Source organism: Frieseomelitta varia, unplaced genomic scaffold (genome assembly GCF_011392965.1).
Source record: "Frieseomelitta varia isolate USP_RPSP 00005682 unplaced genomic scaffold, Fvar_1.2 scaffold_331, whole genome shotgun sequence".
In the NCBI taxonomy this organism is placed as follows: domain Eukaryota; kingdom Metazoa; phylum Arthropoda; class Insecta; order Hymenoptera; family Apidae; genus Frieseomelitta; species Frieseomelitta varia.
In genome coordinates this window covers 401,960-428,459 of record NW_025110070.1, presented here as the reverse complement: position 1 = coordinate 428,459, position 26,500 = coordinate 401,960, and the positions used below count along the sequence as shown (strand labels likewise).

Here is a 26,500-nt window from a genome sequence, read left to right as displayed (position 1 = left end):
GGTAGCAAGGCACAGTACTCCGACTAAACCGGTGACCGTTCCTCTTGCTAAAAGCGCGTAAAAGCACACCACGAGAGAGAGTGAGAATCGAAGCGTCACAATTGTTCGTCACAACCGCGACGCGGTTCACCTTGACCGATAAGCTTAATTGAGAAGTTACCATCGACGCGGAATATGCGCGTAACCCTACGATGTTCAGAAGATCGTCAGAGTCCGATTAACCAACGCTTGCATAGCGAGGATGAAAGTACTTTCGGAAGGAGTTATCGTCGAGACGATTGCTCGTCCATGCGAAAACGCACGCGGACGAGATAACGGTAAAGAGTTCGATGCACGTATCATGTGTTTCGAAAACCGCGAAACAGCGGCGGCACTGCCACGCGATATCGCCTAACGAAAGAAACACACACACTGCACCGACCAATACTACTACGTAACACATAATACATCCAATAATTCGAACGATACACACACATACATATATGCATATATATATATATATATATATATCAGAGAGAACCTTGCTCACTTTGCGAAGTATCGCATTGCAATCAGCGATAGTTTTGTTTAGTATGGTTCACCATTGGATCGGTGAACCATTACACGCGAACCACGTACGCGTAAAGTAGCTGCACGGCGAACGAATCGAATATTATTTTTCGGATTATTTTTTAAAAATGATCTCGACGACTTACCGATTTCTTTCGATTATTAGACCAGTGATAACACATTTGACACATTCACCACGTCACACTTTGTATCTCTGTGAAACTTTCACCGTAAACACGCGAAACGATTAGCAACGGGGATTAGGAATTAAGGAACCGTCCGACGAAAGCGATACCGACCGTTCGAAAGGCCGTAAGGAACTGGCCAGTGGCCGCGGCACCACCACGCGATACACCGTCGTCGAGGATGCCAACAAATGTAAACATCGCTACAGCTGATCGTCGTGACATATATACATGTGTATGTACGTAAGTACGTATTTTAGTGGTTTGCCGCCCCCGCTTCAATGCTAGTCGCATCACGGACACGTGCGTATCGGAGTTTTCTGATATTAACGTATCGATTAACTCGAATTATATATACTCTTTTTATATATATATATATATATATATTTATATTGTCGCTATACTGTCATTATTTTATAATACAATTTTATTAATATCTTCAAGTAGCAACGAAGATGATAAATTATGACTATTCGTAGATATTACCAATATAAGTTTATAATACAATTGAGGACATCGGCTATTTTTAAGTACAGACGAATTCTAGACAGTTTTATATCTACGCGAATTTATCACCGTGCGAAACCTTCTAATAAAGTTGACAATAATGAGTTCAAATTTCTTGTCATTCTAGATTTACCGCCTTTAACGCGCAAGAACGTATCATAAACTTCTGGCATTTCTGAAAGTAAAATTGTATATTTGTGATGGTTCTTAGAAATCTGACGCGTTTATTGTTGCCATATTTTCGTCTACCTAATTTATTCGTTCAATAATCAGTAATGATGCATTCTTCTATTGTATGGAACATGTTGTGAACGCAACGAAAGGCCGGTGATACTACTAAGACAACAAAATGATTCTTCAGGATGAACCAATGACTAATCGGTCAAGGACTTCGTCAGCGATTTCATCGACCAGATTAGTCGAAGCAACGAGTTTCAAATTAGATACGTTCTCATGAATTGTAAGCATAGAGCTCAACAATTTGAAATAAGAAACAGACTTTTGCAATTGAACTATAATTCGGAAACTGACATATTTATTTATTTAATTACTTTATTTATTTAATTACTTTATAATTACGCATCTTAAAACATGCTGTTTGATGTCTTAATTCAATAAGATTGTTTATACATATTTCGTATTTCACAATGTGTATAAATAGAAAAAGGTCCACTCATCGTCTGAAGATTTATTACAAAAATATTTCTGCTACTTTTTTAAACTGTTTATTATATTTTAAATTTACGTATTTAAACAAATCAAATTAATATTATTAAATTAATATATACTATATATTAAATAGGTAAAAAACACAAGTACAATTTATATAAAGATATAAATATCTCTGTACATTTGTATATTATGTATCATCTATTGTAATATTAAAATATCATACGTAAATAAAAATGTAATTTTTAATATTATATATGTAATATGTATGACAGTATTGTGTGCATTATGATTATCTCTAAACAGTAAATACATAGAGATATGCATATATTTTTATTATGTATAATACAACAATATACTTCCTTAAAATAATTCAATATATAGAAATAAGGTAATTGTTACTATATTAATGCAATAATTTATTTCAATTATTCCTAGTAATATTATTTATTATATATCACATAGAAAATTATATGTATTATATAAAAACTTCTCACAAAGTATGTATATATACATCAGTGATTGAAATTTGAAATTTTTATATTAATATTCTAGCCTACAATTGATCAGCCATGTGAAATATATATAAATAAATATAAATATATATTTAAAATTGGCATTGGTTACATTTCAACATGGGTAATAATATAAATCATTTTTCAGAAAAGCAAAATCTAACAATCAATTATTTTTTCATTTGTGTGCGTATATATACATGTACATAAAATAAGTAATGGCCTTTATAACATTAATTAAAAATTTTTGTTTTTACAGATTATTGTTACTAAATATGCGTAAAATCATATGCTATTTATAAGTAATATGGCTATTTATAAGTAATAGTAACTATCACTATGATACTTGACTTGATACATATAAGGAACACACAATTGAACTAATATTTACATAAAACTAAAATCTTTAAAATATTATATCAGTTTTATCATATTTTTATTTTTTATCAAACCAAAATCATAATTTACTCTTATATAACTAAATGTGAAATTTGAAGGAATGTAAATGTATAGTATTGGTTTTATAAATTTTCTTTCTTATTATCACGCTTGAAAATTTATCTGCATTGGAAACGATTATAAATTACTTAATGTTTTAAGATAATTCTTTAAGTAAAATTCTCAAAGAGAATTCTGTTTCTTATTACTTTATAAAACTTTACGTTTTAGATAAAACATTCAAACAAAAGAACAACTATTATATAGTGGATTTGAATAATAAATTTTCTACAATCTATCTTTAACAATAATATACTAATTATTACCTTTACATATTTTGTCATGATTGAAAGAGTACCAAATATCAGCATTAAATTAAAAACCTAAGATTCAAATAAAGCTACTTTTCAATCACACATTATTATGATTGAAAATAAAAAATTAATATACTAATTATTAACAAAGAGATCTAGTATATAAATTTGTTTTATTTAAATAACAAGCAAGACATACCTTTGAAATTGTATAATAAAAATCTAAAATATTTTGAAAAATTGAAATTTCAAAATCCCAAAACTTACTCTTGAAAAAATAACTTTATAACTTTATATAAAATATAATCAACTTATTATAAACTTTATAGACATAAATTATAAAACAAATAAAGAAAATCTACTTATTGAATTGCAATAGAACATACACAATTTTTGAACGTATCCAACTTGTAGTGAAATTAATATTAATTCTATAATGTAATACTTTCTATAATGCTTTAAAATGTATAGAATATCAAAATATTTTCTTTTCTATTATACAAAAAACTTGTAGCTATATAAGATATTGAAAATCATTTAAGTAAATCAAAATTTCATCAATAAGCGTTTGATGATATATAATTATTTATGTTTTTTTGAAGCGGTTCTATACCCATACTCCATGTCACTGGTGATTCTGTATTTATAGTTACTTCAGAGCAATTGTCATATGTATTTGAAGAACTTACCAGACTACCAAATTGTAATTGTGTTTCCTTGTCTAAGAAGTGAAATATTTGTTTTCTATGATATTAAATTGATTTAAATATGTCACTATATTATTCAATACATACTCAAATTCCATTTTAAACCAGTTGTCACTATACAGTTAACAGGTGTACCAATTGGTAGTAGCCCGCACCAGCTATTGTTTTGTACCAAAATTTTAGGGATGATTATACTATGAAGACCTGGTCTTAAAATCCATGTCAATGAATTGCTTGCAAGGTGAATCACCTAATAAATATGTAAAATTTGATAGATGAAACTGAATCTTTTAAAATAAAAATAAATTATAATTAAATAAAAAACAATTACTTGTATAGATCCAATAATCTTATCACTTTTATAAAGTGTATTAATATTTCCCATAATATGATCAAATCTCCCTGAAGTATCTGCAAACACGTATATTCTATTTAACTGTAAACAATAATTTCTTTTATTATTGAATTCAAACTAATTTAAAACATTTTATAAAACATTCTATAATACCTTTACATTCTTTTTTTTAACATATTTTCCCAATTCAAACAAAGCTTTCGTATAATCTGTATGATCTTGATCAGGTGTTTTAATAATCATTGCGCCCATGCTTCTTAGCTTTTCAAGAATTAAAGGGGAGCAACTATCCATATCGCCAGTAATTAAATTTGGTACATATTCAGTATGATTTTCATTTAATAAATCAATACCTTGCTCTTCTAAGTAACGCAGCCACTTGCACGTTCCACCATCAACAGTAACATTAACCTGAGCTAAATAACATACACTTTTGATTAAATTATTATTAACAAAAACTGAAGAATTTCTTTTTTTTTTTTAAATACAAAAAACATACCTCTTTTCCAAATTTGAAGCAAAATATCATCTTTCCAATAAAGTGGACTGTTTAATATAACAACAGCATACTTATGATGCGTATGATAATTAAATATTTGAAAAGGATCCCACACTGTTGTGTCTGAGTTTGGCTCACATTGCATGATTAATTTCGATTTATGTTTTTTTAAAACTGAAAAAAATATGTATAAGTTTTAGTAATCATGTAATTTAAAGTCACATAATTTTAACTATTTAAATATTTAATATTTAATGTAATTGTAAAAGAATTGAGCAAACATTGGATTCGGTTCACTATTTTTATTATATCTTACGTAATAATTGTTGGACTCTGTTCACGATGAAACTCAGATTCAGAATACTACTTTTAAGCTTGCACATGACTTATATATGTATCCGGCATAATTATAACTTTGTATTTATAATAACTTAATTTTATATGAAAATTCAAGTGTATCGATTCATTACCACAATCACATGTTTTGGTCGTATACATAGGATGGTATCTATATTGTAAACTTTAATTAAAATTTTAATGTCATGTTTAGCAATAGTAATTTTGTTCAACAATATTAAATTGTTAAAAAATAATAAATTTATTTGTCAAATGAAACTATAGTATTATATTCATTCAATAAATCCTTTGTGTTATAGCATTCATACTTGTGTTACTACGTATTAGTATTAAACAGGTGTGCATAGTTGTGAAATAATTACAACATAATTGTATAACTAATATATAACAAATTTAAGTATTTCACTACATAAATCGAATGAATACTCATCTAATTCATATATTTTTACTTCTGTTATAACCTTATCAAATAATTTTCAAACATTATGTCGTCTAAAATTTGGATTTGGAAAAACGTTCCCGGTATTACTGGTCGATATAACGATATAATTTATTCACGTCCTGTATTATCTTCAAATCATGATGTTCTTGTATATTTTGGAGGTGATATTCAGGTATATAAGTTGCTTTGTATAGTTATAACTATATGAAATATACATGATGTAAATGATATTTATGTATATACATATAAACACATTTCAATTGTAGGACATTCAAGAAAACATGGAACACACTGATAGTAAACAATATGTAGAATGGAGTTTAGAAAATACAGCTAAAATGCTTACTATAAGCTTTCCAAAAAAACATATCCTTTTGATTCGACCATCCAGGTAATATTTAACTACGCATAAATATAAAGTATTAAAAATAACATTTAATTTTGTTATTATTATTAATTCAAATATTATTTCAAGGATATTAGGAACATTAAGTTGTTTCGATAATTTTGTACCATCAAAAGAATATGGTATACCGTTATTTTGCCCAACACATAATGCTCTGAAACATTTACAAGAATTAATTAAATCTTCGTTAAAGCAGATAAAAACATATAATATAGATAAGGTAGATTATAAATTATAAACTACAAATTCTGATTTCCAATTAAAACAGATATGTTTGTTATTTAGGAATTTCCTTATTTGAATATTGGAGGAATAACATTAATTGGCTTTAGTAAAGGTTGTGTTGTTTTAAACCAATTACTCCATGAATTTCATTATTACCAAAATAAATTACAACCTGATATTGAAATTAATAATTTCATACATCTCATTAAAAGCATGTGGTGGTTGGATGGTGGTCATGCAGGTTGTAAGGATACATGGATTGTGGAAAAATCCATACTAGAATCATTTGCAAAATTAAGTAATATCATTTATTGAATTTGAAACAATACCTTGCATTACACTAAGTATTTCACTAACTTTATATTAAAAAATTAATATATTATTTTAGGAATAGATGTTAATGTTCATGTTACACCATATCAAATTCAAGATTGTCGTCGTCCGTGGATTGGTGAAGAAGAAAGCTATTTCTGTAATATTTTACAAAGTATGAAAATTCCTATAAAACGAACTTTACACTTTGCAGATAAGACAAGAAGTTTGCAAAATCATTTTAATGTACTTAAAATTATTGGAAGTTACACATAGTAATGTTACATATCTTGTTAACGTAAGATGAAAAATATGACAATTTCTAATGTTTCATTAATTAGTTAATGATACGAAAATATATAGGCTTCTTAAATACAATATCACATTTCATAGAAGATTTGTAGAACCTCTATTAATCGAATTAAGTATAAAATCTTAATTTTGTATTTTCATGTACAATTTAAAAATAATATATTCACACAAAGAATGATATATTTATATAAAAAATAAATATTGATAATAGAGGTTCAACTATATGTTTCATAGTATTATGTTAAAATATTATTTTCACATAATAACTTAATATGTACATAAAAACTTTATAGCATATTCTTAATACCTCAATAGTAATGTAACAATGTAATATCTCAATAACTTAAGTTGTATCGTAATTTAATTTTTACACCTTTGTAGTAGCTTAAGGTGTAAAAATACCACTTCTTTAATTGTGTAATATTATAAATAATATAAATTTTAAGAAGTAATTTTCGTATAGCGTAAAACTTTATCTACAATATACAAATATTTACTTGTACAGTGATCCATACAAAATGATAATATTTCTTTGAATATTACTAGCATCTATTTGGACATTTTGTACGATAATAAGTTATACTTCCAGATTCTGAAACAATTAATAAATAATAAAGGTTTAGAAACAATTTGATATTAAATGATAAAATTCATGTAAGTTTTCTGTAATAAAAACACTTACCATTACTTAAATGTGGTAATTTAACTTCAGCCCATTCATCAGATCCATCACAACAATCGCAATATCCATCGTTAACCTTGTAAGATGGTATTTTTACTGAGTATTTGAAAACAATCGTGTTATTAAAAGCAAAATAAATATACATGATAAATGTAAATTATTAAATATACCTATAGATTGAAAAGGTGGAAGTTCACAATTGAAAACACCATTGTTACATGCATTGGTACCAGGTTCGTCGCTACCATCCAAAGGACAATCACAATAATTATCGTTAATTTTAAAAAAGTCTATTTCGTCTTTCGATGTGAAACAAACAAATTTTCCTCGCGTATTTGGCAGATATTTCGAAATATCTTGATCACGTGTACCACGTAATGATACAGTTCGACCTTCTTTATCACGAAGAAGTTTTGAATGCAATGGTTCATTCCACTTTGAATTAGCTTTACTGGAAACGATGTGATTAGATGTTCGTACAGATCCACCGATTAATTTTCCTACGATCGCTTGATTCAGTTGTTTAAAATAAATTAACTGATGAAAAACGAAAATAATGGCAACTATGAACACACAAATTAACGTGTACTTCAACTTTTTTCGCGTAAATCGACGTTTCCAAGAAATTTCGGTTTTCATGTTTGCCGATATCATTTATAATTGGAAAAACAGTTAGTATTTTTCTGTTAAATTGTTTCTTTTCTTCAATAATAATAGCTATGTACCGTTTCTTTTTCAAGCATTTGTTACATATAAACATAGATAACAAGTTTACATAAAATGTGTAATTTTCATAATCGAAGAGATCACATCACGCCATATTTACAAACAATAGATACGTAATTCTATTTCTTTTAAACACACTTAAAATTAATCTGTCACGAACTTGCGACACAAACGAAGTTGTCTTCACGTCATCGATAATTTCAATTATCGAAACAACAGTTCGAATTTCATCTCAGAAGATTCATGATTTCCTAATTGCAATATAAATTTAATTATTGATTTAATTGTTACTATAAGAATTATACATTTTTTTACAAAAAGAAAAGCTTTAATGAAAATTATTTCTAAAGCAAAGAAGAAAATATTGAGAAATGAAAATATTCAAATTTCTTAGGAATATAAGTCTATCGGAAAGATAGACGAAGGAGTGACTAATTATGGTGTTTCTATTACAACAAACTTTTAAAACGGAAAATACTTTTTTATTAAAAATTGTAAGCACATGGGAAAAGGAAATGTAAAATGTTACATTGAGAACAAATCAAGACTTATTTATGAATTTTGCGATTCAATATTAGATAAATTTTAATAAATAAGTAGTAATTTCTATCATTGTTAATGTTGAAAGTTTTTTTTTAAGCATACAAAGAAACTTTTTTTTGTAATGTTACGACTAAACCAACGGCTTGTAATTTTACAAATGCAAAAGCGAATAATCTTGTAACATATATAAAACATAGTAAACATAATATTATGTTAATGATTGCAATTTTTATAATAAAATACTGTTGCTAAACAAGAGTTTAGAATTCATTTTATCTTATATTACAATGTAGAAAAGAAGTATGTAAAAGTTGTTTTCAATAATTTGTCATAATATAAACGGATTGCAATATATTAGTACGTTTTTTTGAAGCCAATAAAGCGATTTATTATTACATTGGTCTTCCCATGCCACGACCCATTGGACCTTGTGGTCCATTGTCTTGACTGCTTTTAGGATTCTTTATAGTTTCATCAACAGATAAAATAAGACATGCTGCTTCAGTTGCAGCTGTTAGGGCATTAATTTTGACAATAGCAGGTTCCCAGACATAAGCTAACATATTATCGCCAATATCTTCAGTGTTAATATCAACACCATAAGTATGCATGCCTTTATGCTGTTTCTGTCGCAATTTATTTAAAATATTTGTTGCATCGAAACCAGCATTATCGCACAATTGTCTGAAATGAATTTCGAAATTATTATTTCTTTAAAAAATTCAAATTATAAATAATAAAATAGAGGTTGAAGATAAAACATACCTTGGAATAACCTCGAGCGCACGAGCTATTGCTCCAATTAAAAGTTGTTCCTTTCCTGCTATTACACGGGAATAGTCTCGTAATGTTTTCGAGAGTTCCATTTCAATAGCTCCACCACCAGCTACATAGGCATTTGTTTTAAATAAACGTCTAACAACCATAATAGCATCGTGCAAAGATCTTTCAGTTTCTTCTAAAAATTGTTCTGCTCCTCCACGGAGTATAAAAGTGCACGTTTTAGCACGTAATCCTTCATAGAAAAAGTTAAATCTAAAAATAATTATTTCGATATAATAATTGTTGATAGTATCTTTTAATTATAATCGATTATCTGTTACGTTTAAAATACCTTTCTCCTCCAATTTGTCTTTCTTCAAACATTTCACATCTACCAAGATCTGATTCTTTAATGTCATGTACAGTTGTTAGAATACACCCACCACATGCTTTCATCGTTCGTTTCAAGTCTTCTTCAGGAACTCTACCAGCACAAAACATATCTCGATCCGCGAAATACTGTGTAGCGACATCACCGATTGGCAATTTTGACAATACAACTTGTGCTCCACTCTTATGAATTTTATCAAGCTTGTCATATAAAATTTGCCATTCAGCGTCAACTATTTTCTGATATTCCATAACATTGTCCACACGTACTTCAGCGTTATCTCTTTCTGCTTTAAGTTCTAATTCTATATTCAATAAAGCAATCTTACAGTCTTCATATTTTTTAGGTTGCATTTCAAATCCAGCATAGGAAAATGTTTTTTTAAAAGCTACACCTTTAATTAATTCCGAGTCTTCCAATGCCCCACCAGAAACCTACATAACATATATAATAATAATTATACACATACATTTTATACATTATTTTTTAAAATAAATTTACCTTTTTAATTCCAATCATGTTAAGAGGTAACATTTCATCAAGCATCATGACAGCTTTTACAACCATATGACTAAAAAACTCCTTCTGCTGATGAATTAACTTTGAACTCATAGATGTAGCTGCACATTCTTTTAAAAGTTCTACTAATTTTGTTTGGTCAGATTTATCTATCTTTACACTCACTGTATTTATTTTTTCAATTGCTACTTGAAGTGCAAGACGAAGTGCTTTAATCATTATACGTGGATGTACTCCCTCTTCAATAAATGGTTTCATTTGTTTTAAAAATTCTCCAGCTAATAAGACTACACTTGTAGTACCATCACCAACCTATAACATAAATCATAAAATTAAGATATATATAAAATATTTGTAATAATAAATATAGTTTAATGAAATGTTTGAACATTATTGAGATAACCACATATTTTCAAGATGTTATCAGTCTATAAGTTCTCAATATATTGTCCTCTGTAAATTAATTAGTAATGCTATGCTTTAATCACATTACTGCTTTTATTTTTTACAGAGTTTATGTTTATGATATTTATATTATTTACCTCTGCATCTTGAGATTTTGCAATATCTACTAAAGTCTTTGCTGCAGGATGAACAATTTCCAAAAGTTTTAAAATGGTTGCACCATCATTTGAGATGGTTGCCTTCCCACTCTGATCAACAATGAGTTTGTCCATGCCTCGCGGACCTAAAGTAGTCCTCACAGCATCTACTACTATTTGACATGCATTTATATTTGATATTACTTGCTGTTTTCCTTGTGAGGCATCTGTGCCTTCTTTAAGTAAAATTATTTGAGGTTGCTATAAAAGAGAAAAACGTTATTAATGGTTAATAATGATTATGATGATAATAATAATAATAATAATAACGATAACAATAACAGTAATGATGTACTCTCATATATCTTCCCATTTTTTATATTTTATACATGTACATGTGCTTCTATAATGGCATCAAAAATCTAATGAGGTCTGTCAAATTTTAGCAAGACAAGTGAATTAAGAATCAATTTCTTTCTTTTGTTACTAGGTAAAATAAAATTTATCTTAAATAACATTGATCAGTTTTTATTAAAATTCTACATTCCCCCGCGCATTAATTAAATTGTTTCATGCACGTTGTGGGAGTAAGCCGAAATTAATCTCCATATAAGGTTAGACCAAGTCAACCTATAATACAATATTTTGTGCATTTTACTCTACTAGTACTCTAAGCTTAATGCTTCATTCGTACAAAATTTTTCATTATTATTAAAAACAATTGTATTTTGTTAAATCATATTAATTCGACGAAACTCTCCTCGACAAACAGCGCTTTATTACAAAATTCATGATATAAATTTAAATTCATATTTATGAATAAAAGTTTTATATTTTCTGCAACCAAAAGAAAAATTCGGCTCACAACTTACCATTTTTACAAACTATGTTATGACTTATCGGTTTTTTCTTTTTACTCCCTGGACTCGAACGAAGTTACTTTGCTAACCTCCTGCAAATGGTATTCGAGATGATTCTGCTAGGATACAAGCGTTAAGTATCGTTCACACCTAAACGGAAGTAATTCTCATCGACCAATCAAAATCTGAATTTTAAACCTATTAATGTTTGAAATAATTCAAATTTTAATTTTCGGAAATTTAGAATATAATTACGTAAGTTAGAATATGAACCAATACTTTAACACGTATAGATACAATTACTTAAATTGCGCTTTCGAACATGTCATACTTTCTAATAATGCCAGAGGGATATAATAAAATAACTTTTCAACATATTGATGCATTATTATTCTTCACAAAAGTATTCATAATCGTTTAAATAAAATTCGTATGAAATTATTATTCTTGAGTAATATTGTATATATTCTTACATTAACATCTAAATAAACTGTGACAGTGTTTTAGAAGGATAAGTTCCTTTTACGATAACTTCGATTGAAAATAGATAACATTTATCTAATATTTGTCAAAAGTGCGTTTATCTTATATTTTCTCCTACAATAATACAATTAACGTTATCATATCAAATGTATTATCGTTATAAATTTTTTAAACAAACGACAGATGGCGTTGATTTAAACAAAAAGAAGATTTTTCTCGTTCATCAAAATGACGCAGTGTCAGTCAAGAGCAGAGGGTGAGGGGTTTTGGTTTGTCACAATTCGTGACATGGCTACACGAATAGAAACGAATATCTGCTCCGACGTTTATTTTTAAACATTGTAACTATTCGCTTTTGCAAGTTTCTCGATTGCATGTGCTTTCGTATACATGTAACCGTACAACCACCTAGTTTAGGCGAACAGCCCGAGCGCCGAAGTTACTTTAGTCGTGCTAGAGCTTTCGAACGAGGCGCGCAAGTTTTTCTAAAATTTCTGTCGACAGTTAACGATACAATCTTAAACAGTGTATACCTGGTGCTGGACGATACTCTTAATTTTAAGTGTCGTCCAACGAAATCGTATAGTTGTGCACACTTTGGAACGGGATAATTTTACTGCGAAGGTAAAGAATTCAAAAATTCTCTTCAGAGAATTCGCACCTCTCGGATGTAACCCCGTAGTACCTGCCTTTTTAATCCTACGTTAATGTACGATCGCAAATGTTCCTGCGCTTATCGTCGATGAATTTCGACAATTTTTTAATTTGTATTTACATATGTTGGTATATGGGGATGGTGAGAAATTTAGGGTGTGAATTACATGAACTATGTACACAGCCGGTATCTGTACTGTACTCATTTTAAGTGTAAGATGCTGACGTTACATCGTTGCACATGCGTAAAATGACCTCCACCTAATGACGACGGACCAATGAAAAATCGATATGTTCGAAATTTTCATGCCAAAGGTTTGACTATTCTCACAGCAGTTAGTAGTGAAATCTCGAATCTGATGGGTCTTGTGTAGTAAGTAAATGGTTACACGTGTCGTCACTGTATTTATTCTGATAAGTTTCTCGGTTGAACTTGCCAAAACACTGCACAATTTTCGTAGATCTGTAATCGCGCCATTTTTATTGTTTATCACCTTTCATTGATGTTGCTGTTTCAATTATTCAACAAATTAACAGTTATTAGTAGTCATCGTAAGCATCAAATTTGAATAGTATCTGTTACGTTATATATTGAATTCTATTTATTACACTTGTAATTAAAAATTTTTAAGTTTTCATTTTCATATTCACTCGCACATATTTCTTTTTTTCTTTTTCGATAATTGACAATTATTTCGTTTTATACTCACATTTTCATTGTAACATGTAATGTAATACATGATTGTACTTAGTATATAAATAAGATTCGTCTTTTATATTTCAGTTAAGAATGAAATTGTAGATATGAATAATAAAATTGGCGTTACGTAAGAGAAATTTTGACTGTTTTGACAATGTATTTTTTACACAAAGCGCAAGAAGAAAATTACTTCTAAAATTGCCACACGAAAGGATTGACTTGAAACAAAAGGATATAGTGTAGAGTTTGCTTTAATTTTCAATGATAACAATTATACAATTTCAGCTTGGCTGGACGTGCCATATTTATCGAATAGCAGTACATCTGATAAATAATGTCGATTGTATAATTTTTCTGTGTTTTCTGTATTTTTTTTTTTTTTTTTTTACTGCATTCAAGCGTTTCCAAAATAAATATCAAACAAATTCAATTCGAACAGTTCAAGCTGAGAAAATATTTTTATACGTGCATTTGAAACTACGAATATGTCTAATGCTAGCAAGTATATTTTTAACACAATCACGTGTATATGAACGTTAATTTATATGGCCACTGAGCTGAACCTAATGCATGACGTTCAATCCTACTATGAAACGTTCATGTATGAAAATTACCTTAAAGTTCAAGGGAAGTATATACAGATAAACAGAATATCAGAAGCAAAGTAAATATTGATCGACGGGGATCGAAATAACAAGACACGTCAATTTCATGTCACGATCAAAAGTTATATCAAGTAATCGACGTAAAAAATCATAAATTATGGAAAACTTGGGAACAGTTTTTATTGGAAAGTCACGCTTATTGATTTTTTCTTTTTTTTTTTTCTCGTTACATAGTAATTTTTAATCGTTCATAGTATTTTATAAGTTTTTGTAATTATTAAAGATACGTGTTTTAAAAAGAAGGACAATTTGTATCTATTTCCAATCAAATTCTTTATACTAATTTTCAAAACAAGAAACCACAAGTAAAATCCTAAATTTGCAAAAATTCTGGTGCTTTTTAAGCGTTGCTGCAAAAGTTTCTGTTTCACTTCAAAATTTCATTTTAACAAATGCTTTGCGAGTGTCATCTATTTTTTGAAAAATCTTCGTTTGTTCGCCAGTAGTCGAACACCACGTGTGTTATGCAGGATCAATAATACAGAATATTGCACGTGTTTCACATAACTAAGTGCTACTCTTTAAAGTTGAACATAGAAAAGATTTTCTTATGGTAGAGATTAGTTAATTTCAAGTAACATTATTGTACAAGTCTATTTTAAAGTGATGACAATACCGCTATGTTTCTCAGTTAATGAGTTTACGTGTTTATACGTATAGTCTGTGAAGTATTTCGTGTTATGGGATATAAACTCATTTCCAAAATATTTAGGAAAACTAACTAACCAAGCAATTTACCACCGCAAACGTTCGAAACGCAACGAAATGCACAAAAGATGCGTTCTTACTATGTAGGACGAGGAACAACCAACAGTGGGAGAAATTTGCAAGTTATATTTCGAGCAACGATTTGTATTTACCGTGCGAGAGACGTCAAGCGATTTTGAGAAGATGAAAACCGTTTGGATAGTTGGTGGGCCAGGATGTGGCAAAGGAACACAGTGCGAACGAATCATTGCAAAATATGGATTCTATCACATAAGCAGCGGTGATCTATTGCGAGAGGAAGTTGCCAGCGGCAGTCCCAGAGGAGCTTCTTTGCAAGAAGCTATGTCCCAAGGTCTATTTGTCCCAACGGTAAACTATGTTTCACTTTATTTATGACGATGTCAGATCACTTTGTAAAATATTAGATTATTCAGAAAATTCGCAATATTTTTGTCAGTTCTTTCATTCTGTTGTATTATGTATATCGTATGATTAAATCGGAAAGTAAAAATGTATGTATTTGTATAATAATTTATAATGATAGTAATAAATTTTTTATATTTTTAATGCTCACGTTGTTTTCCAAAGCGGATGATAAGACAAAGCGGATACTTTTCATCGTACTAACTAGTTCATGAAATTTTTTATTTTCTTTTTTTTTTTTTTTTTTGTTCTATTAATCTGTTGTAATATTTAAATTTTTATATTTTAATCTTATTCTTATTTTACTCTTGCTCCTTTGCCAGAAGATTTTTAATATTTTAAGAAATCGTTTAATATAAAATTAAAGCGAGAAATCGTGCATGTATTAATAATTTTATACTAATATTAATATATTATTATAATACTAATATTATATTAATTATATTAATATATGTTAATATTAATATATTATAATACTAATATTACATTAATATTAATATATTACACGTGTATTAATAATTTTATTTAATAAATAAACAAATTCTGCTTTTTATCAGGATATTGTATTGGATCTGATAAGGGAACGAATGGAAAAGGCTAAGAAGGAAGAATCTACAAAAACTGGATTCCTTATTGATGGATATCCTCGTGAATTAGGGCAAGGTCTTCTTTTTGAAAAGAACGCAAGTATTAATGTTATTATTATAAAGTGTAAAAGATAAAAGAAGAATTAATGGATGAAATTTGACAATGAAACAAAATTTACGAAGTAAATGGAAGAAAAAACTGGGAGGGAAACGAGATTTTAAGTGTTTAATGATTTTAGGTGTGTCCAGTTGATTTAATCATTTTCTTTGATGTCTCGAACGAAACATTAGAGAAAAGGTTACTAGGGCGTGCAGCAGCAGCAGTAACGCAAAGGGCTGATGATAATCTTGAAACGATCAAAAGGAGAATTAAAATATTTAACGTGAAAAATGGAGAAATTGTTAATCACTACAAAGACAAAGTTGTAAGAGTGAGTAATTGCGCGATATATATAATTATTGGGAAATTTATAATGAAGTTTATAAAAAGAGATATTGATTTCTAAAAATGCCAAAAAATGCTATTTTTTGAACAATATAATAATATAAACAATACAATAATATAACAATACAATAATATAAATCAATTTCAATGTAGAATAGACGTAATAATGATTTGAATATTTTATACAGATCAATGCCGAAGGCAGTGTGGACGATGTATTCGCTGAAGTTTCGAAAGCGTTAGACGCTCTGTTGAAATAAAAAAAATCCCTCACATAGACCCTTGTATAAAAACGCCTAATCACTCGAGTTTTTGGAAAGTCTACAATTAAAATATAATATAAATATTATGTCGATTGAAATGCAACTTGTATAAGTTTATAAAAAAAAATTTGTTTAAAGTATTAATAGTTTGGCGAGCAATAACATATAACTAACGACAAAATGGTGCATATATGTATAATTGCAAATTTGGAGTACCTGTTCTTGTTAGCAATATATTGTACAATGGATTAAAACAGAAGTCTATTTATAAAGCAATTCGAAATATCTCGTAGAAAGTACCTGCAAATACTGATTGTTATAATATTGTTCATAATTTTAGCGATTGTTTTGAATAATAATAATTAATTCTATATTTTATGATCTTGGCAAGTTCATTTTTAAAGAGACATTTCCTTCCTCCAGTTGAACCTATATAGAAACATGTTCCAGTATAATTTATTTTAGTGTTAGATTTCAATACATGTCAATTATGTAAATTGGAATTTTGTTTCTATTGTGTACCATGTACATATCATGTTGACGTACAAGTTAATTTGCTTTATCCGACAATGCATTGTGTTTTTGTACTCAATTACTGAGAGTATGCGAGTTGTAAAAAAGAAAAAAAAATCATGCACATTCAGGCAAGCATTCAATCGAATAAGATCCTTTGGTGAATTAAAAAATGAGCAAATTAATTTTAGTTCTATCATACTTGATAGCGTGTTTAATATTAAACTTAATTATGTGCGATAATTGCTATCAGATCAATTCACGGCAATTACCACACTACAAATTAGTGAAATCTAACGCCCGTTCGAATCAATTGATACTTTCAAGAAAAATGGTCCAAAATGTGAACGAATGTAGAAACTTTGCTTCGGCCAAAAAAGCTTTGGCGTTTAATTATGGTACAGAAAATGATGATCACGGTAAGATGAGAGATGTAATTGAAAACGTAATGTTAAACATACTCACTGTTTATTGGTAATAATATGAAGGTGTATACTAGAGCTTTTATTTCTGTTCATATAGAACTGAATATTGGCAATCAGAACAAAAGAAGAACGAGGAGAATGTGCCAAGCGCTTGAATGCCCTGAAATTTACAACTTTACTACACTTGTGAAAGATAAGAATTATAAATATTACAGCACATATCCAAGCATTATACCAACTGGTAATGAAAACAAAGAATAAAAATATTGAAAATATGTTTAATAGAAATTGCTTTTAGGGTCTAACTTTACATTGGCCTGCATCCCTAAAGCAGGAATATTTGTATTTTCAAGCAATAACTTGAATTACAGCCAAGCACAAACAGCTTGCCAAAAAATAAATGCATCACTTGCTCACATAATTAGTGAGGAACGTACCAACGGGGTCGCAAAATATATTTTGCCAAACACTCCTACTTTTGTCGGGCTCAGCAACCGTAATGATGAAAAAATTTGGCAAAACGAATTTGGTGTAGTATCACATTTAAACAAAACTGATATAAAAACTGAATTTAAAAAATTTTAGTGTTTAATATTTTTCTTGCAAATTTTGAAAATTGAAATATAAAGAATTGTATAATTTTTAGGTGAATCGCTTTCATGTTTTAATTATCGAGCATGGGGAAAAGGACAACCATCACATTCAAAGGGATGTGTCACTCTTGTACAACAATTAGAATTTGGATCTTTTTGGAATGTTGTTCCTTGTAATAGCGTGTTATTTTTCATCTGTGAAATTTCGCCAATGTACAAATATTTATATAGCCAAAAAACCCAAAATTCTTAAACAAATATTAACTGTAATTTAATTATATGTACAAAAATCTATAGAGTTAAACGTATTATTCATGAAAAAATACTTGAAACAGATATATTATAACAATAAAGTAAAAAATTTTAATTATTAATTTATTTATAACATTCGAATTTTAATATAAATATGAATATAAAATATAGAAAGGATATATTGTAACATTTAATAAATAAAATATTAAAGTATATAATGAAAAGGATAAGTACATTAAAAATACAAATATCAATTATGTACAGAAGTTTAATATGTGATTACAGGTATGTTTATCACCATTAGCAGAAAAAAATTTACCTAATAAATTATTTACATTCAAACTGCTCTGGATATGTGATCAAAAAGGAAAAATATAATTCTCACTCTTTGTTGAATTATATACACGTATACAATTCTAAAACTATGTATATCTTTAAAAATTGTGCTTTTTTCATTATTTACTTATCATCTATCACATGCTTTCTAAATTGATTGCTTAACCCGGGATTACCCACCTGGGGGTCTAGCGCAGGTACATCCCGGCGACTAGACCCTCACGTGGGTAGTCCCAGGTTAATACTTAAAACCAGCAACTAAGCTGTATAAATACCTTATTTATGATTTTAGTCAGTAGTAATAATAATATATATATATATATATATATATATATACATTATAATAACAGTTTGATTATATCAAAGTTCCATTGCTTAATAACATTTAATACAAGCATTAATAATAGAATAAAATAATTAATATTTAAGATATTATGCAAATAATATACACTTAAATCAAAGAATATGTTACTTTAATATATATGTATGTTAAAATTCTCTATCAATACATATTTAGAATACTATACATTATTATTATATTTAAAAAAAATATATTATTTAATCTACAATTTCATATGCATTACGCAATGAAGATAAAATAGTCTTTACATATTCATTTCCATACACTCATTAAAATTATTAAACAATTGAAACTTTGAAAATAAAACCAAATACAATAACATGCATTGCATTTTTTTACACAAAAATCATTAGCAAAAAACAAAGATTGTAGACAAAAATAATAATATGATTTCTTTATCATATCAAAAAAAATTATAATTTATATTACATAGCATATATATAATTAATTTGAAGCAATTAATCTGCATCCTATAAATGACAAACTTTTGACATATATGCATGTTAATAACAGAAATATTAATTTTTAAATATAAAACATAAAACGGTTCAAAATATGTGCATGTGATATAAAAATATTTTATACGAAGCAAGTTTCTATCAAAATGCAAATTAATACCACACAGACATTATTATTCCATCGTTGCTTTATGTATGTAATAGTAAATAGCCTATGATCTACAACATTCGTTTCTAAAGGAAGACATTTTCCATCAAAATTATAGTACGTAAGTAATTATTTCTTAACTTAAACATATCTTTGATCTAGTTATATTTCAAATTTTAATTTCCTTATAAATTTGAAAAAAAATTATTGTGTAAAAATAGTAAAACATCATCATGAAATTGGAAAATTTTGTTATTTTTACTTAGGACTATTATTGTCACATGTTCATTTGCAAAAATTTACGAATGGAAGTCTTGATATTTCATAGAATTTCAACGTATTTTTACATAAAAATCTTACATTAATTCTTTAATTGTGATAATATATAAAAGTATAAAAGGATTTATTAATAATATTTTCTCTTATGGAATGATATCAATTACTTCCTTAAATGTGGTCAGTGTGCTAAGCTGTTTTCAGATTAAATCAATTGTGTACAAATATAATAAGTAACATAACTCTTCTGTCTTCTTCTTTTATTTTACTTTTTCTTTTTTACAGAAATACTAATGAATGTACAATAAAAATATTTGTTTGAAAATTACTTATGACTTGTATAATTATTGAAATTAAATTTAATTTAATTGCATTGCATTGTGTTCATTTACTGCATTTATTCACTGTAATGAATAAAAAATTGAATAAACTTAGCACAATATCCATATAACATAAACATATACATTATTTCCATATGTACAGTAATAGATATTATTAAAAAAAAAAAACTATGAAAAACTTTATTCAATTATTTATAAAACATCAGCATAATTTATTAAGAAATGCATACATCAAAACAATATTTTGAATTCTACTATGCAACAAATTTGTGCTTTTGCCTTGAAGCTGGGGACGGATGCTACATAAAAGATACTTTCAGATAGAATCTATTGCATTTTAAGCATGATTTTAAATTTTCTTTAATGAATTGTAGCACACTGATAATTATGATATTGCATATTTATGTAGATATTTTAAAATTTTTGATTTACATAAATCTTCTGAAGGACTTGTACTCATGGCATAATTATACAAATCTTTTTAGTAACTGAAATTATGCTACATTAATACAAATGCATCCTATATTCAATTAGTAACAACTAATTATAATAATAAGAAGAATAAGAAAGAAATTTAATATAAAAATATACAAATGAAAGTATATATATAAATCTAAAGCTATAAAAATTTAACATTTTCTAGTGTCTTTCTTCTCATATACAAAAGAAATATTTTATAATCATTTCACCCCTTAATTATGATTATATCCCATTTAAATAAGCTACATTCAGCAGAAATGTGTAAAAATTTTATATAATACTAATACTCTATATCGGATATCGTTCAAAATGTAATGACGTTATTTTTTATTTTAACTAATCATATATATAAAAGGAAACTATAAAAATCTTTAGATTAAAAATATTAACATTCTGGAGATAATGAAGATATTACAAATGAAAGGATTGTAATTAATAAGATTTATTAATTTTTTTATTAAATTAAAATATATCTATTTAGAAGAAATTTATTTAAATTTTGTATGAATATTTTGATATAAAACAAACAAAATTTATAAAACAAAAATTAGTATGTAAAATGAAATCATTACTTTCTGAAAGATATACTTATTAACAATGATATTTATAGTGACAGTGTTAGTTTCATTGGCCCTGGCACTTCAATCCTATAATCACTGCAATCTGTTTGTTTCAGACTAGAATTTTTTAGGTGATATATGTAGTATAGCTAAATTGCAAATTTATAGGAATTTACTTCAACTCATTTATGATACTGGGTGATATTTACATATTTGCACATAGCTAACATATAATCTGAAATAATGCGATTATAATTAGAGGAAACTTTATAAGACTGCTACTTTTTTTTTTTAGATAAAAGATTAAATATATTTCGTCAAATATTGATGTAAAAAATTAAATATTGTTTTGCTTGTATTTATTTCATATATCTTTAATCATCTCATTCTATACTTAAAATTTCGTTTATTTAAAAAAATAAAAAGATTTGAAATATTCAACAGTTTTGTGATTATATGGAACAAAGTTATTAATATGTAATTTTTTAAATGTATCTTGTCACTCTATTTTATTTAGGATAAAAATTATTATTCATAGTTTGCTGCCTCATTATGTGATGTAAAGTATCACAAGTATTTTATCATGTTACTTAGCACCATTTCAAGTTATATTAAACTTATTTCGTGTTAAATAGGTACATTTAATACTTTATTGAAATGTTATTTCTTGAAATTAAATAATATTAACGTTTTTATAGTAAAGTTATAAAATTATGTAAAGAAAAATTAAATATATTGGCACTTGAGTTATTTAATGAACTTAAGAATAATTAGTATTAGTACGTTGTAAATGCGAGGCAGCTTTTCAACAAAAATATAAAATGCATAGTCTTCACTGATTTAGTAATTTAAGTACAAATATATTCCTATATTTCTGAAATGCAGTTTAAAGAAATATATCAAAATGATATATTAATTTTTAAGATGTGTTGGACATGCTTTAAAATAAATCTCTATATACGTATGTATCAGGTATCCATTATTAAAATATGTTATAGGTTTACTTTAATTAAGTAATGAACTAATAATTTTTTAGTAAATATAGAAAAATTCAGAAAACGTATATCTTAAAAACTTTTAAATGTCATTAAAAGTAACATAAAAGTACTAAATAAAGTACTTATAATAAAATAAAATAAACTGTCATAAATCAAAAAAATACTTTTTTAAGTAAGGAATGATATATGAAATATTTTTCTCATTAAAATTAAATAAATACTATTACCACATTAGCGAAACAAATTAAAAATTCCGCTACTAAACAAATAAATATAAAAATTATATAATAATTATGAACTATTATTCCATTTGCTATTTGTAATGGAAAATGAAATAGCAGCATTTTACAGGAAAAAACATACTGTAGAATTTATGTTGATTAATCTGGAGTGTTGATTGTAAACGTTGAAGATGCAAGAGGTTGAACTTGTTCCAAAATTTGTCCCATTGTTTGTAATAACATTGCTTGTTTCTCTTCTAAGGCAACAACCTGTTTTGTGTAATTTTAAATTTAATTAGTAACTATAAATTGTTGTATATATATATATATATATACAATTATAAATTAATATATTTTAATATATGCAAAAAATATTTAATAACTTTAGGCTAATTTTTTACTATACTCACCCTTTCTAATAGTTGATTGTAAAGTGCAAATGGAACATAAGTAGGAGGAGTTCCAGGAGTAGACGAGACTTGTTCAAGATGTGGAGATGTGTCACATTTCTGGCTTTGACCTTTATCTTTCTGTTTACTTTCCTCACTTTCCGCTTCTAATTTATTAATACAATCGGCGACATTTGTCGTTGTTAATAGTCTGCATTAAAATTTTTGATTTACATTTTATGTATTGTTCATTAACATGAGGCACATAAATAAATTTAATATAGGGTTACCGTGAACTAGGACGTTCTTTTTTTTCTTCAGATTTATCAGTACGATCTACTGATACAATTTTTCTCCTTTCCAATTGGTTTAATTTTAATTCCTCTACCTATAAATAATAATTTTGTCATAAAATATGTTACACACGTATCTATGGATGAAATATGCTAAATTGAATTACCCAAGGTGCTTTTCTTCTTGCTTTTGCAGCCAATCCCTCAGGTTCTTCATCTCGTAATTGTTCTAATATTGTGTCTGCATTGCCGTTTGATAAACTATCTTCCTGTTATAAATAGAACATATTTTTTTTAGTCTTAGATATTATTCATATGTATTAGATACTGAAATTGAATCAAAACTAACAGATATTGTATTGCTTGTGATAACTGGTAGTCCAATGTGGCGTCGTAAGCGTTGTGACGAAGGTGGTCGTCGGTTGGGTGCTTTAGCTCGAGAAGCTGTTAAATGTGAAAGGGGTGCTCCTTCTCCTCGCTCCACACCATCTAATTCTTCACCCAGAGCTATATTGGTATTTCCATTACCATTATTAGATCCCACATCACCTACAAGGCGTTTTAAATTCGATGGAATAGGATGTCCACTTATACTTTTCCTTTCTGCACTACTTCCTCCAACTCCTGGAGAAGTTGATGTCGCAGAAGGTGCTGCTGTTGATATGATTTTCTTAGCTACATCTGCAATAAAAGTATAGTAATTTCAACTGTAATATAGTAATCAATTTTATAGTTTTAAGTTTTACATAATTTTTGTTAAAAATTAGGAAAATAAAATACCTGCATGTATGTCTTTTACATCCAAACTTTTTTTAGTATGCACTTTTCCATTTTTCTTTATTAGATGAGAATATTTTAGAGATTTCACAGGTGGTTTAAGTTTCTGTTCATGATCTTGCTGATCAGGTGGAATATTTAATACTTCAACAAAATTATCAGGAAACAAACCTACTTGACCATTTAATTCTCCTATCCACCAACCCTAGAAATTATTTCATATTCATGATACAAATATTCTTAGATTGTAAGAAACAAATAATATTCAATTTAGTAACTTGTACCTTATCAGACGCATTTGTAGATAGAAGAGTTATTATATCTCCTTCATTTAATGTCAATTCATCAATATTAGCAGCTTCATAAGGAAAAAGTACTTTACATAGTTTCTTGCTCTCTTGATCTTTGTGTTTATCAGACTCTTCATAGACTGGAGGAGAAACAAAATTTGATGGAAAAACACCAACTCTGCCTTTAAGTCTACCTCTCCACCATCCCTCTTCTACTTCACCCAAAAATTCTATAGAATCTTGGGGTACTAAAGTTAATTCATCTTTATTACATGGTTCATAATTAAAAAGCACTTTACAAAATCTTTTTTTAGATCCTCCATTTTTTAGGGAAACATCTTCAGATTTAGCACTACTAGTTCCTTCGCTTCCTCCACTCCCTGTACTTCCAACAGTTCCGCTTGATAGGGGTTCCAATACCTATATTTGATTGTTATAATATAATATACAAACTTTATACTAACATTTTTTCTACATTGGAAAATATTTCTAAGCAAATCTTATCTTATACTGAAAACATTAATGTTAAAAAAAGAAATTACCTTGACAAAATTATCAGGAAACATGCCACGTTTATCTCTTAAAGTACCTTCCCACCAGCCACCTAACATTACTTTAATTTCAGTAATAATGTCCCCTTTCTTTAAAGTTAATTCATCAGGTTCTTGTGCTTCATAGTTATATTCTACAATTGCCTCCATTTTTCTTTTTTTTTTTCTATTATCCTAACAGTAGCTTGAATTTTCTAACACATGAATATCACAACCTTGTATCTGCAAGAAATACACACCAATTTACACTGAAGACACCAAGAACATGTACAGATTTACATATAGATGTATAAACAGAGCGCACGAATGACATATAAATGACAGGGCATGGATCCTCGAGCGAGGTTACTAATTTTCTCGAGTAAAAATTTGACATGTCAATTTATTTACGTGGGCAGTTCAGTACGAGATCCTCTTATAGCAAGTTCTTGTCGCAAACGAACAGATTACTCGTTATGAAAAAAAGAAACAGAGTGAACACAGAGCGTAGCATACGTATGAGTTAAGACAAATTTGCACGTTTGCAAAAGTCATATGTCTCTGGTGCATCCTCCACCTTTCATATCACTGCACGTATTTATTATGCTCATTGTACTACAGTGTCTAAGTGATGCGTCGATGTAAACTGAAAATTTAGGCGTATCCCATATTCGGTTAACAGCTCGATATATCTGTCATCGCGGCCATCTTGGACTCTCCAAGCTCAAGTGAACTTCAAGATGCAATTTGTGTGTAAGGTGCGCATGCTAACCTATCGGTGACTCAAAGAACGCGCCAAACGTTTCATGATTCATGATTCGCTGTATGTGTGAAGCACGCCGACAGACACCACTCCGGGAGATGTTCAAGATCGTACGAAAATGATGATTCGAAAGAAAGACGCTGTTTACTGAAAGTATGATTTCACACGATCGTTGTTTCATATATACATACACGTGTATTTTACCACTGACATATTTCACCTTTTTGCAAATGTAGGTTATCTGTCTGACGTTTATCGCATTTCACGTGAATATTCACGCTCGTTTGGAAGAAAACGTTCGTTTTCGTCGTTTATTTCGAAGCGGCTGATTCATACTAATCGGTTACCACTTATAATAAAGATCGTCACGTATCGGATATGCGCAAAGCATACGAAGTTTCGTGTGTAACGTTTTAAGCCACATTTAACGAGGTCATTTTATAAAACGTCTCGTGGTAACGCTATCTGATACAACAGATAAAACAAATGTGATTTGAACGTGCAGGCGGAAACGAATTTCAAAAATGAAATATTGGATGCAATATTTAGCACTGAGTAATTGAGGAAATTCTGAGCCACAAGTTAGAAGAGTGCATTTTTATTTTTGATTGAATCAGGTATAAAATTACATAATTGCATTTGTAAACACGAAAATTTATGAAATATACATACGTATATATATATATATATATATATATATATATATATATATATATATATATATATATGTGTTCAATATCATCAACTCAAA

The 26,500-nt window shown here is 28.1% G+C and overlaps 7 protein-coding genes across 18 annotated transcripts in view; 3 read left to right on the top strand and 4 right to left on the bottom strand.

Annotated features, from left to right (window-relative positions):
• Window positions 1–995, bottom strand: part of LOC122530169 (V-type proton ATPase 116 kDa subunit a1) — a 49,571-nt gene extending 48,576 nt beyond the window's left edge. Inside the window, exon 1 of one of the 2 annotated variants that reach the window (XM_043656892.1) lies at window positions 696–995. The gene's annotated coding sequence lies outside the window, so the exon portion shown is untranslated. The remainder of the gene's footprint in view (window positions 1–695) is intronic. The other variant, XM_043656898.1, reaches the window with a different exon arrangement.
• Window positions 996–3,516: 2,521 nt separating this feature from the next.
• On the bottom strand, window positions 3,517–8,485 carry LOC122530175 (thiamine pyrophosphokinase-like). Its single transcript, XM_043656905.1, has 7 exons — window positions 7,645–8,485; window positions 7,475–7,570; window positions 4,739–4,912; window positions 4,393–4,655; window positions 4,216–4,320; window positions 3,972–4,134; window positions 3,517–3,898 (listed from the first exon to the last, which is right to left on the bottom strand). Exons 1-7 carry the CDS (start codon window positions 8,126–8,128, stop codon window positions 3,735–3,737), a joined length of 1,449 nt encoding a protein of 482 aa, XP_043512840.1. The 5' UTR covers window positions 8,129–8,485; the 3' UTR covers window positions 3,517–3,734.
• On the top strand, window positions 5,038–7,473 carry LOC122530172 (UPF0565 protein C2orf69 homolog). Its single transcript, XM_043656900.1, has 5 exons — window positions 5,038–5,709; window positions 5,804–5,928; window positions 6,013–6,163; window positions 6,229–6,466; window positions 6,557–7,473. The coding sequence occupies exons 1-5, from the start codon at window positions 5,581–5,583 to the stop codon at window positions 6,754–6,756; spliced, it is 843 nt and encodes a 280-aa protein (XP_043512835.1). The 5' UTR covers window positions 5,038–5,580; the 3' UTR covers window positions 6,757–7,473.
• A 577-nt stretch (window positions 8,486–9,062) lies between the features above and the next one.
• On the bottom strand, window positions 9,063–11,960 carry LOC122530170 (T-complex protein 1 subunit eta). The gene is made up of 6 exons (XM_043656899.1): window positions 11,830–11,960; window positions 10,958–11,218; window positions 10,398–10,727; window positions 9,858–10,330; window positions 9,509–9,778; window positions 9,063–9,427 (listed from the first exon to the last, which is right to left on the bottom strand). The coding sequence occupies exons 1-6, from the start codon at window positions 11,830–11,832 to the stop codon at window positions 9,136–9,138; spliced, it is 1,629 nt and encodes a 542-aa protein (XP_043512834.1). The 5' UTR covers window positions 11,833–11,960; the 3' UTR covers window positions 9,063–9,135.
• Window positions 11,961–12,581: 621 nt separating this feature from the next.
• LOC122530174 (adenylate kinase isoenzyme 1) lies at window positions 12,582–17,123 on the top strand. 3 transcript variants are annotated; one of them, XM_043656902.1, is made up of 5 exons: window positions 12,582–12,924; window positions 15,115–15,396; window positions 16,008–16,133; window positions 16,277–16,468; window positions 16,671–17,123. In XM_043656902.1, the coding sequence occupies exons 2-5, from the start codon at window positions 15,211–15,213 to the stop codon at window positions 16,740–16,742; spliced, it is 576 nt and encodes a 191-aa protein (XP_043512837.1). In that variant the 5' UTR covers window positions 12,582–12,924; window positions 15,115–15,210; the 3' UTR covers window positions 16,743–17,123. The 3 variants fall into 3 exon arrangements, with proteins under 3 accessions (XP_043512837.1, XP_043512838.1, XP_043512839.1); XM_043656903.1 differs by lacking the exon at window positions 12,582–12,924 and adding an exon at window positions 13,027–13,327; XM_043656904.1 differs by lacking the exon at window positions 12,582–12,924 and adding an exon at window positions 14,276–14,390.
• Window positions 17,124–17,271: 148 nt separating this feature from the next.
• Window positions 17,272–18,613, top strand: LOC122530173. The gene is made up of 4 exons (XM_043656901.1): window positions 17,272–17,677; window positions 17,781–17,924; window positions 17,982–18,212; window positions 18,330–18,613. The coding sequence occupies exons 1-4, from the start codon at window positions 17,431–17,433 to the stop codon at window positions 18,527–18,529; spliced, it is 822 nt and encodes a 273-aa protein (XP_043512836.1). The 5' UTR covers window positions 17,272–17,430; the 3' UTR covers window positions 18,530–18,613.
• A 1,046-nt stretch (window positions 18,614–19,659) lies between these two features.
• Window positions 19,660–26,057, bottom strand: LOC122530156 (SH3 domain-containing kinase-binding protein 1-like). 9 transcript variants are annotated; one of them, XM_043656869.1, is made up of 11 exons: window positions 25,398–25,703; window positions 24,999–25,229; window positions 24,756–24,876; window positions 24,451–24,596; window positions 24,170–24,371; window positions 23,739–24,070; window positions 23,557–23,658; window positions 23,387–23,484; window positions 23,118–23,307; window positions 22,850–22,977; window positions 19,660–21,723 (listed from the first exon to the last, which is right to left on the bottom strand). In XM_043656869.1, the coding sequence occupies exons 2-10, from the start codon at window positions 25,155–25,157 to the stop codon at window positions 22,867–22,869; spliced, it is 1,461 nt and encodes a 486-aa protein (XP_043512804.1). In that variant the 5' UTR covers window positions 25,158–25,229; window positions 25,398–25,703; the 3' UTR covers window positions 19,660–21,723; window positions 22,850–22,866. The 9 variants fall into 9 exon arrangements, with proteins under 9 accessions (XP_043512804.1, XP_043512803.1, XP_043512801.1 ...); XM_043656868.1 differs by lacking the exon at window positions 25,398–25,703 and adding an exon at window positions 25,970–26,057 and having other exon boundaries at window positions 24,451–24,876; XM_043656866.1 differs by lacking the exon at window positions 25,398–25,703 and adding an exon at window positions 25,941–25,959 and having other exon boundaries at window positions 24,451–24,876.
• Window positions 26,058–26,500: the final 443 nt, after the last annotated feature.

Bases quoted from the DNA above. Each gene is read 5' to 3' on its own strand.
- LOC122530172 (XM_043656900.1), top strand. From the start codon at position 5,581: ATGTCGTCTAAAATTTGGATTTGGAAAAACGTTCCCGGTATTACTGGT. The intron at 5,710-5,803 runs GTATATAAGTTG...TTTCAATTGTAG, and splicing joins ATTTTGGAGGTGATATTCAG to GACATTCAAGAAAACATGGA. The intron at 6,164-6,228 runs GTAGATTATAAA...TTTGTTATTTAG, and splicing joins AAACATATAATATAGATAAG to GAATTTCCTTATTTGAATAT.
- LOC122530175 (XM_043656905.1), bottom strand. From the start codon at position 8,128: ATGATATCGGCAAACATGAAAACCGAAATTTCTTGGAAACGTCGATTT. The intron at 4,913-7,474 runs GTAAGTGTTTTT...TATTTTTTTCAG, and splicing joins ATTACCACATTTAAGTAATG to TTTTAAAAAAACATAAATCG. The intron at 4,135-4,215 runs GTAATTGTTTTT...CATATTTATTAG, and splicing joins AGATTATTGGATCTATACAA to GTGATTCACCTTGCAAGCAA.
- LOC122530170 (XM_043656899.1), bottom strand. The intron at 10,728-10,957 runs GTAAATAATATA...TTTATGTTATAG, and splicing joins CAAAATCTCAAGATGCAGAG to GTTGGTGATGGTACTACAAG. The intron at 10,331-10,397 runs GTAAATTTATTT...TATGTTATGTAG, and splicing joins ACATGATTGGAATTAAAAAG to GTTTCTGGTGGGGCATTGGA.
- LOC122530174 (XM_043656902.1), top strand. From the start codon at position 15,211: ATGAAAACCGTTTGGATAGTTGGTGGGCCAGGATGTGGCAAAGGAACA. The intron at 15,397-16,007 runs GTAAACTATGTT...GCTTTTTATCAG, and splicing joins AAGGTCTATTTGTCCCAACG to GATATTGTATTGGATCTGAT. The intron at 16,469-16,670 runs GTGAGTAATTGC...TATTTTATACAG, and splicing joins ACAAAGACAAAGTTGTAAGA to ATCAATGCCGAAGGCAGTGT.
- LOC122530173 (XM_043656901.1), top strand. From the start codon at position 17,431: ATGAGCAAATTAATTTTAGTTCTATCATACTTGATAGCGTGTTTAATA. The intron at 17,678-17,780 runs GTAAGATGAGAG...CTGTTCATATAG, and splicing joins TACAGAAAATGATGATCACG to AACTGAATATTGGCAATCAG. The intron at 17,925-17,981 runs GTAATGAAAACA...AATTGCTTTTAG, and splicing joins TCCAAGCATTATACCAACTG to GGTCTAACTTTACATTGGCC.
- LOC122530156 (XM_043656868.1), bottom strand. From the start codon at position 25,157: ATGGAGGCAATTGTAGAATATAACTATGAAGCACAAGAACCTGATGAA. The intron at 23,659-23,738 runs GTTAGTTTTGAT...TATTTATAACAG, and splicing joins TCACAAGCAATACAATATCT to GAAGATAGTTTATCAAACGG. The intron at 22,978-23,117 runs GTGAGTATAGTA...TACACAAAACAG, and splicing joins ACAATCAACTATTAGAAAGG to GTTGTTGCCTTAGAAGAGAA.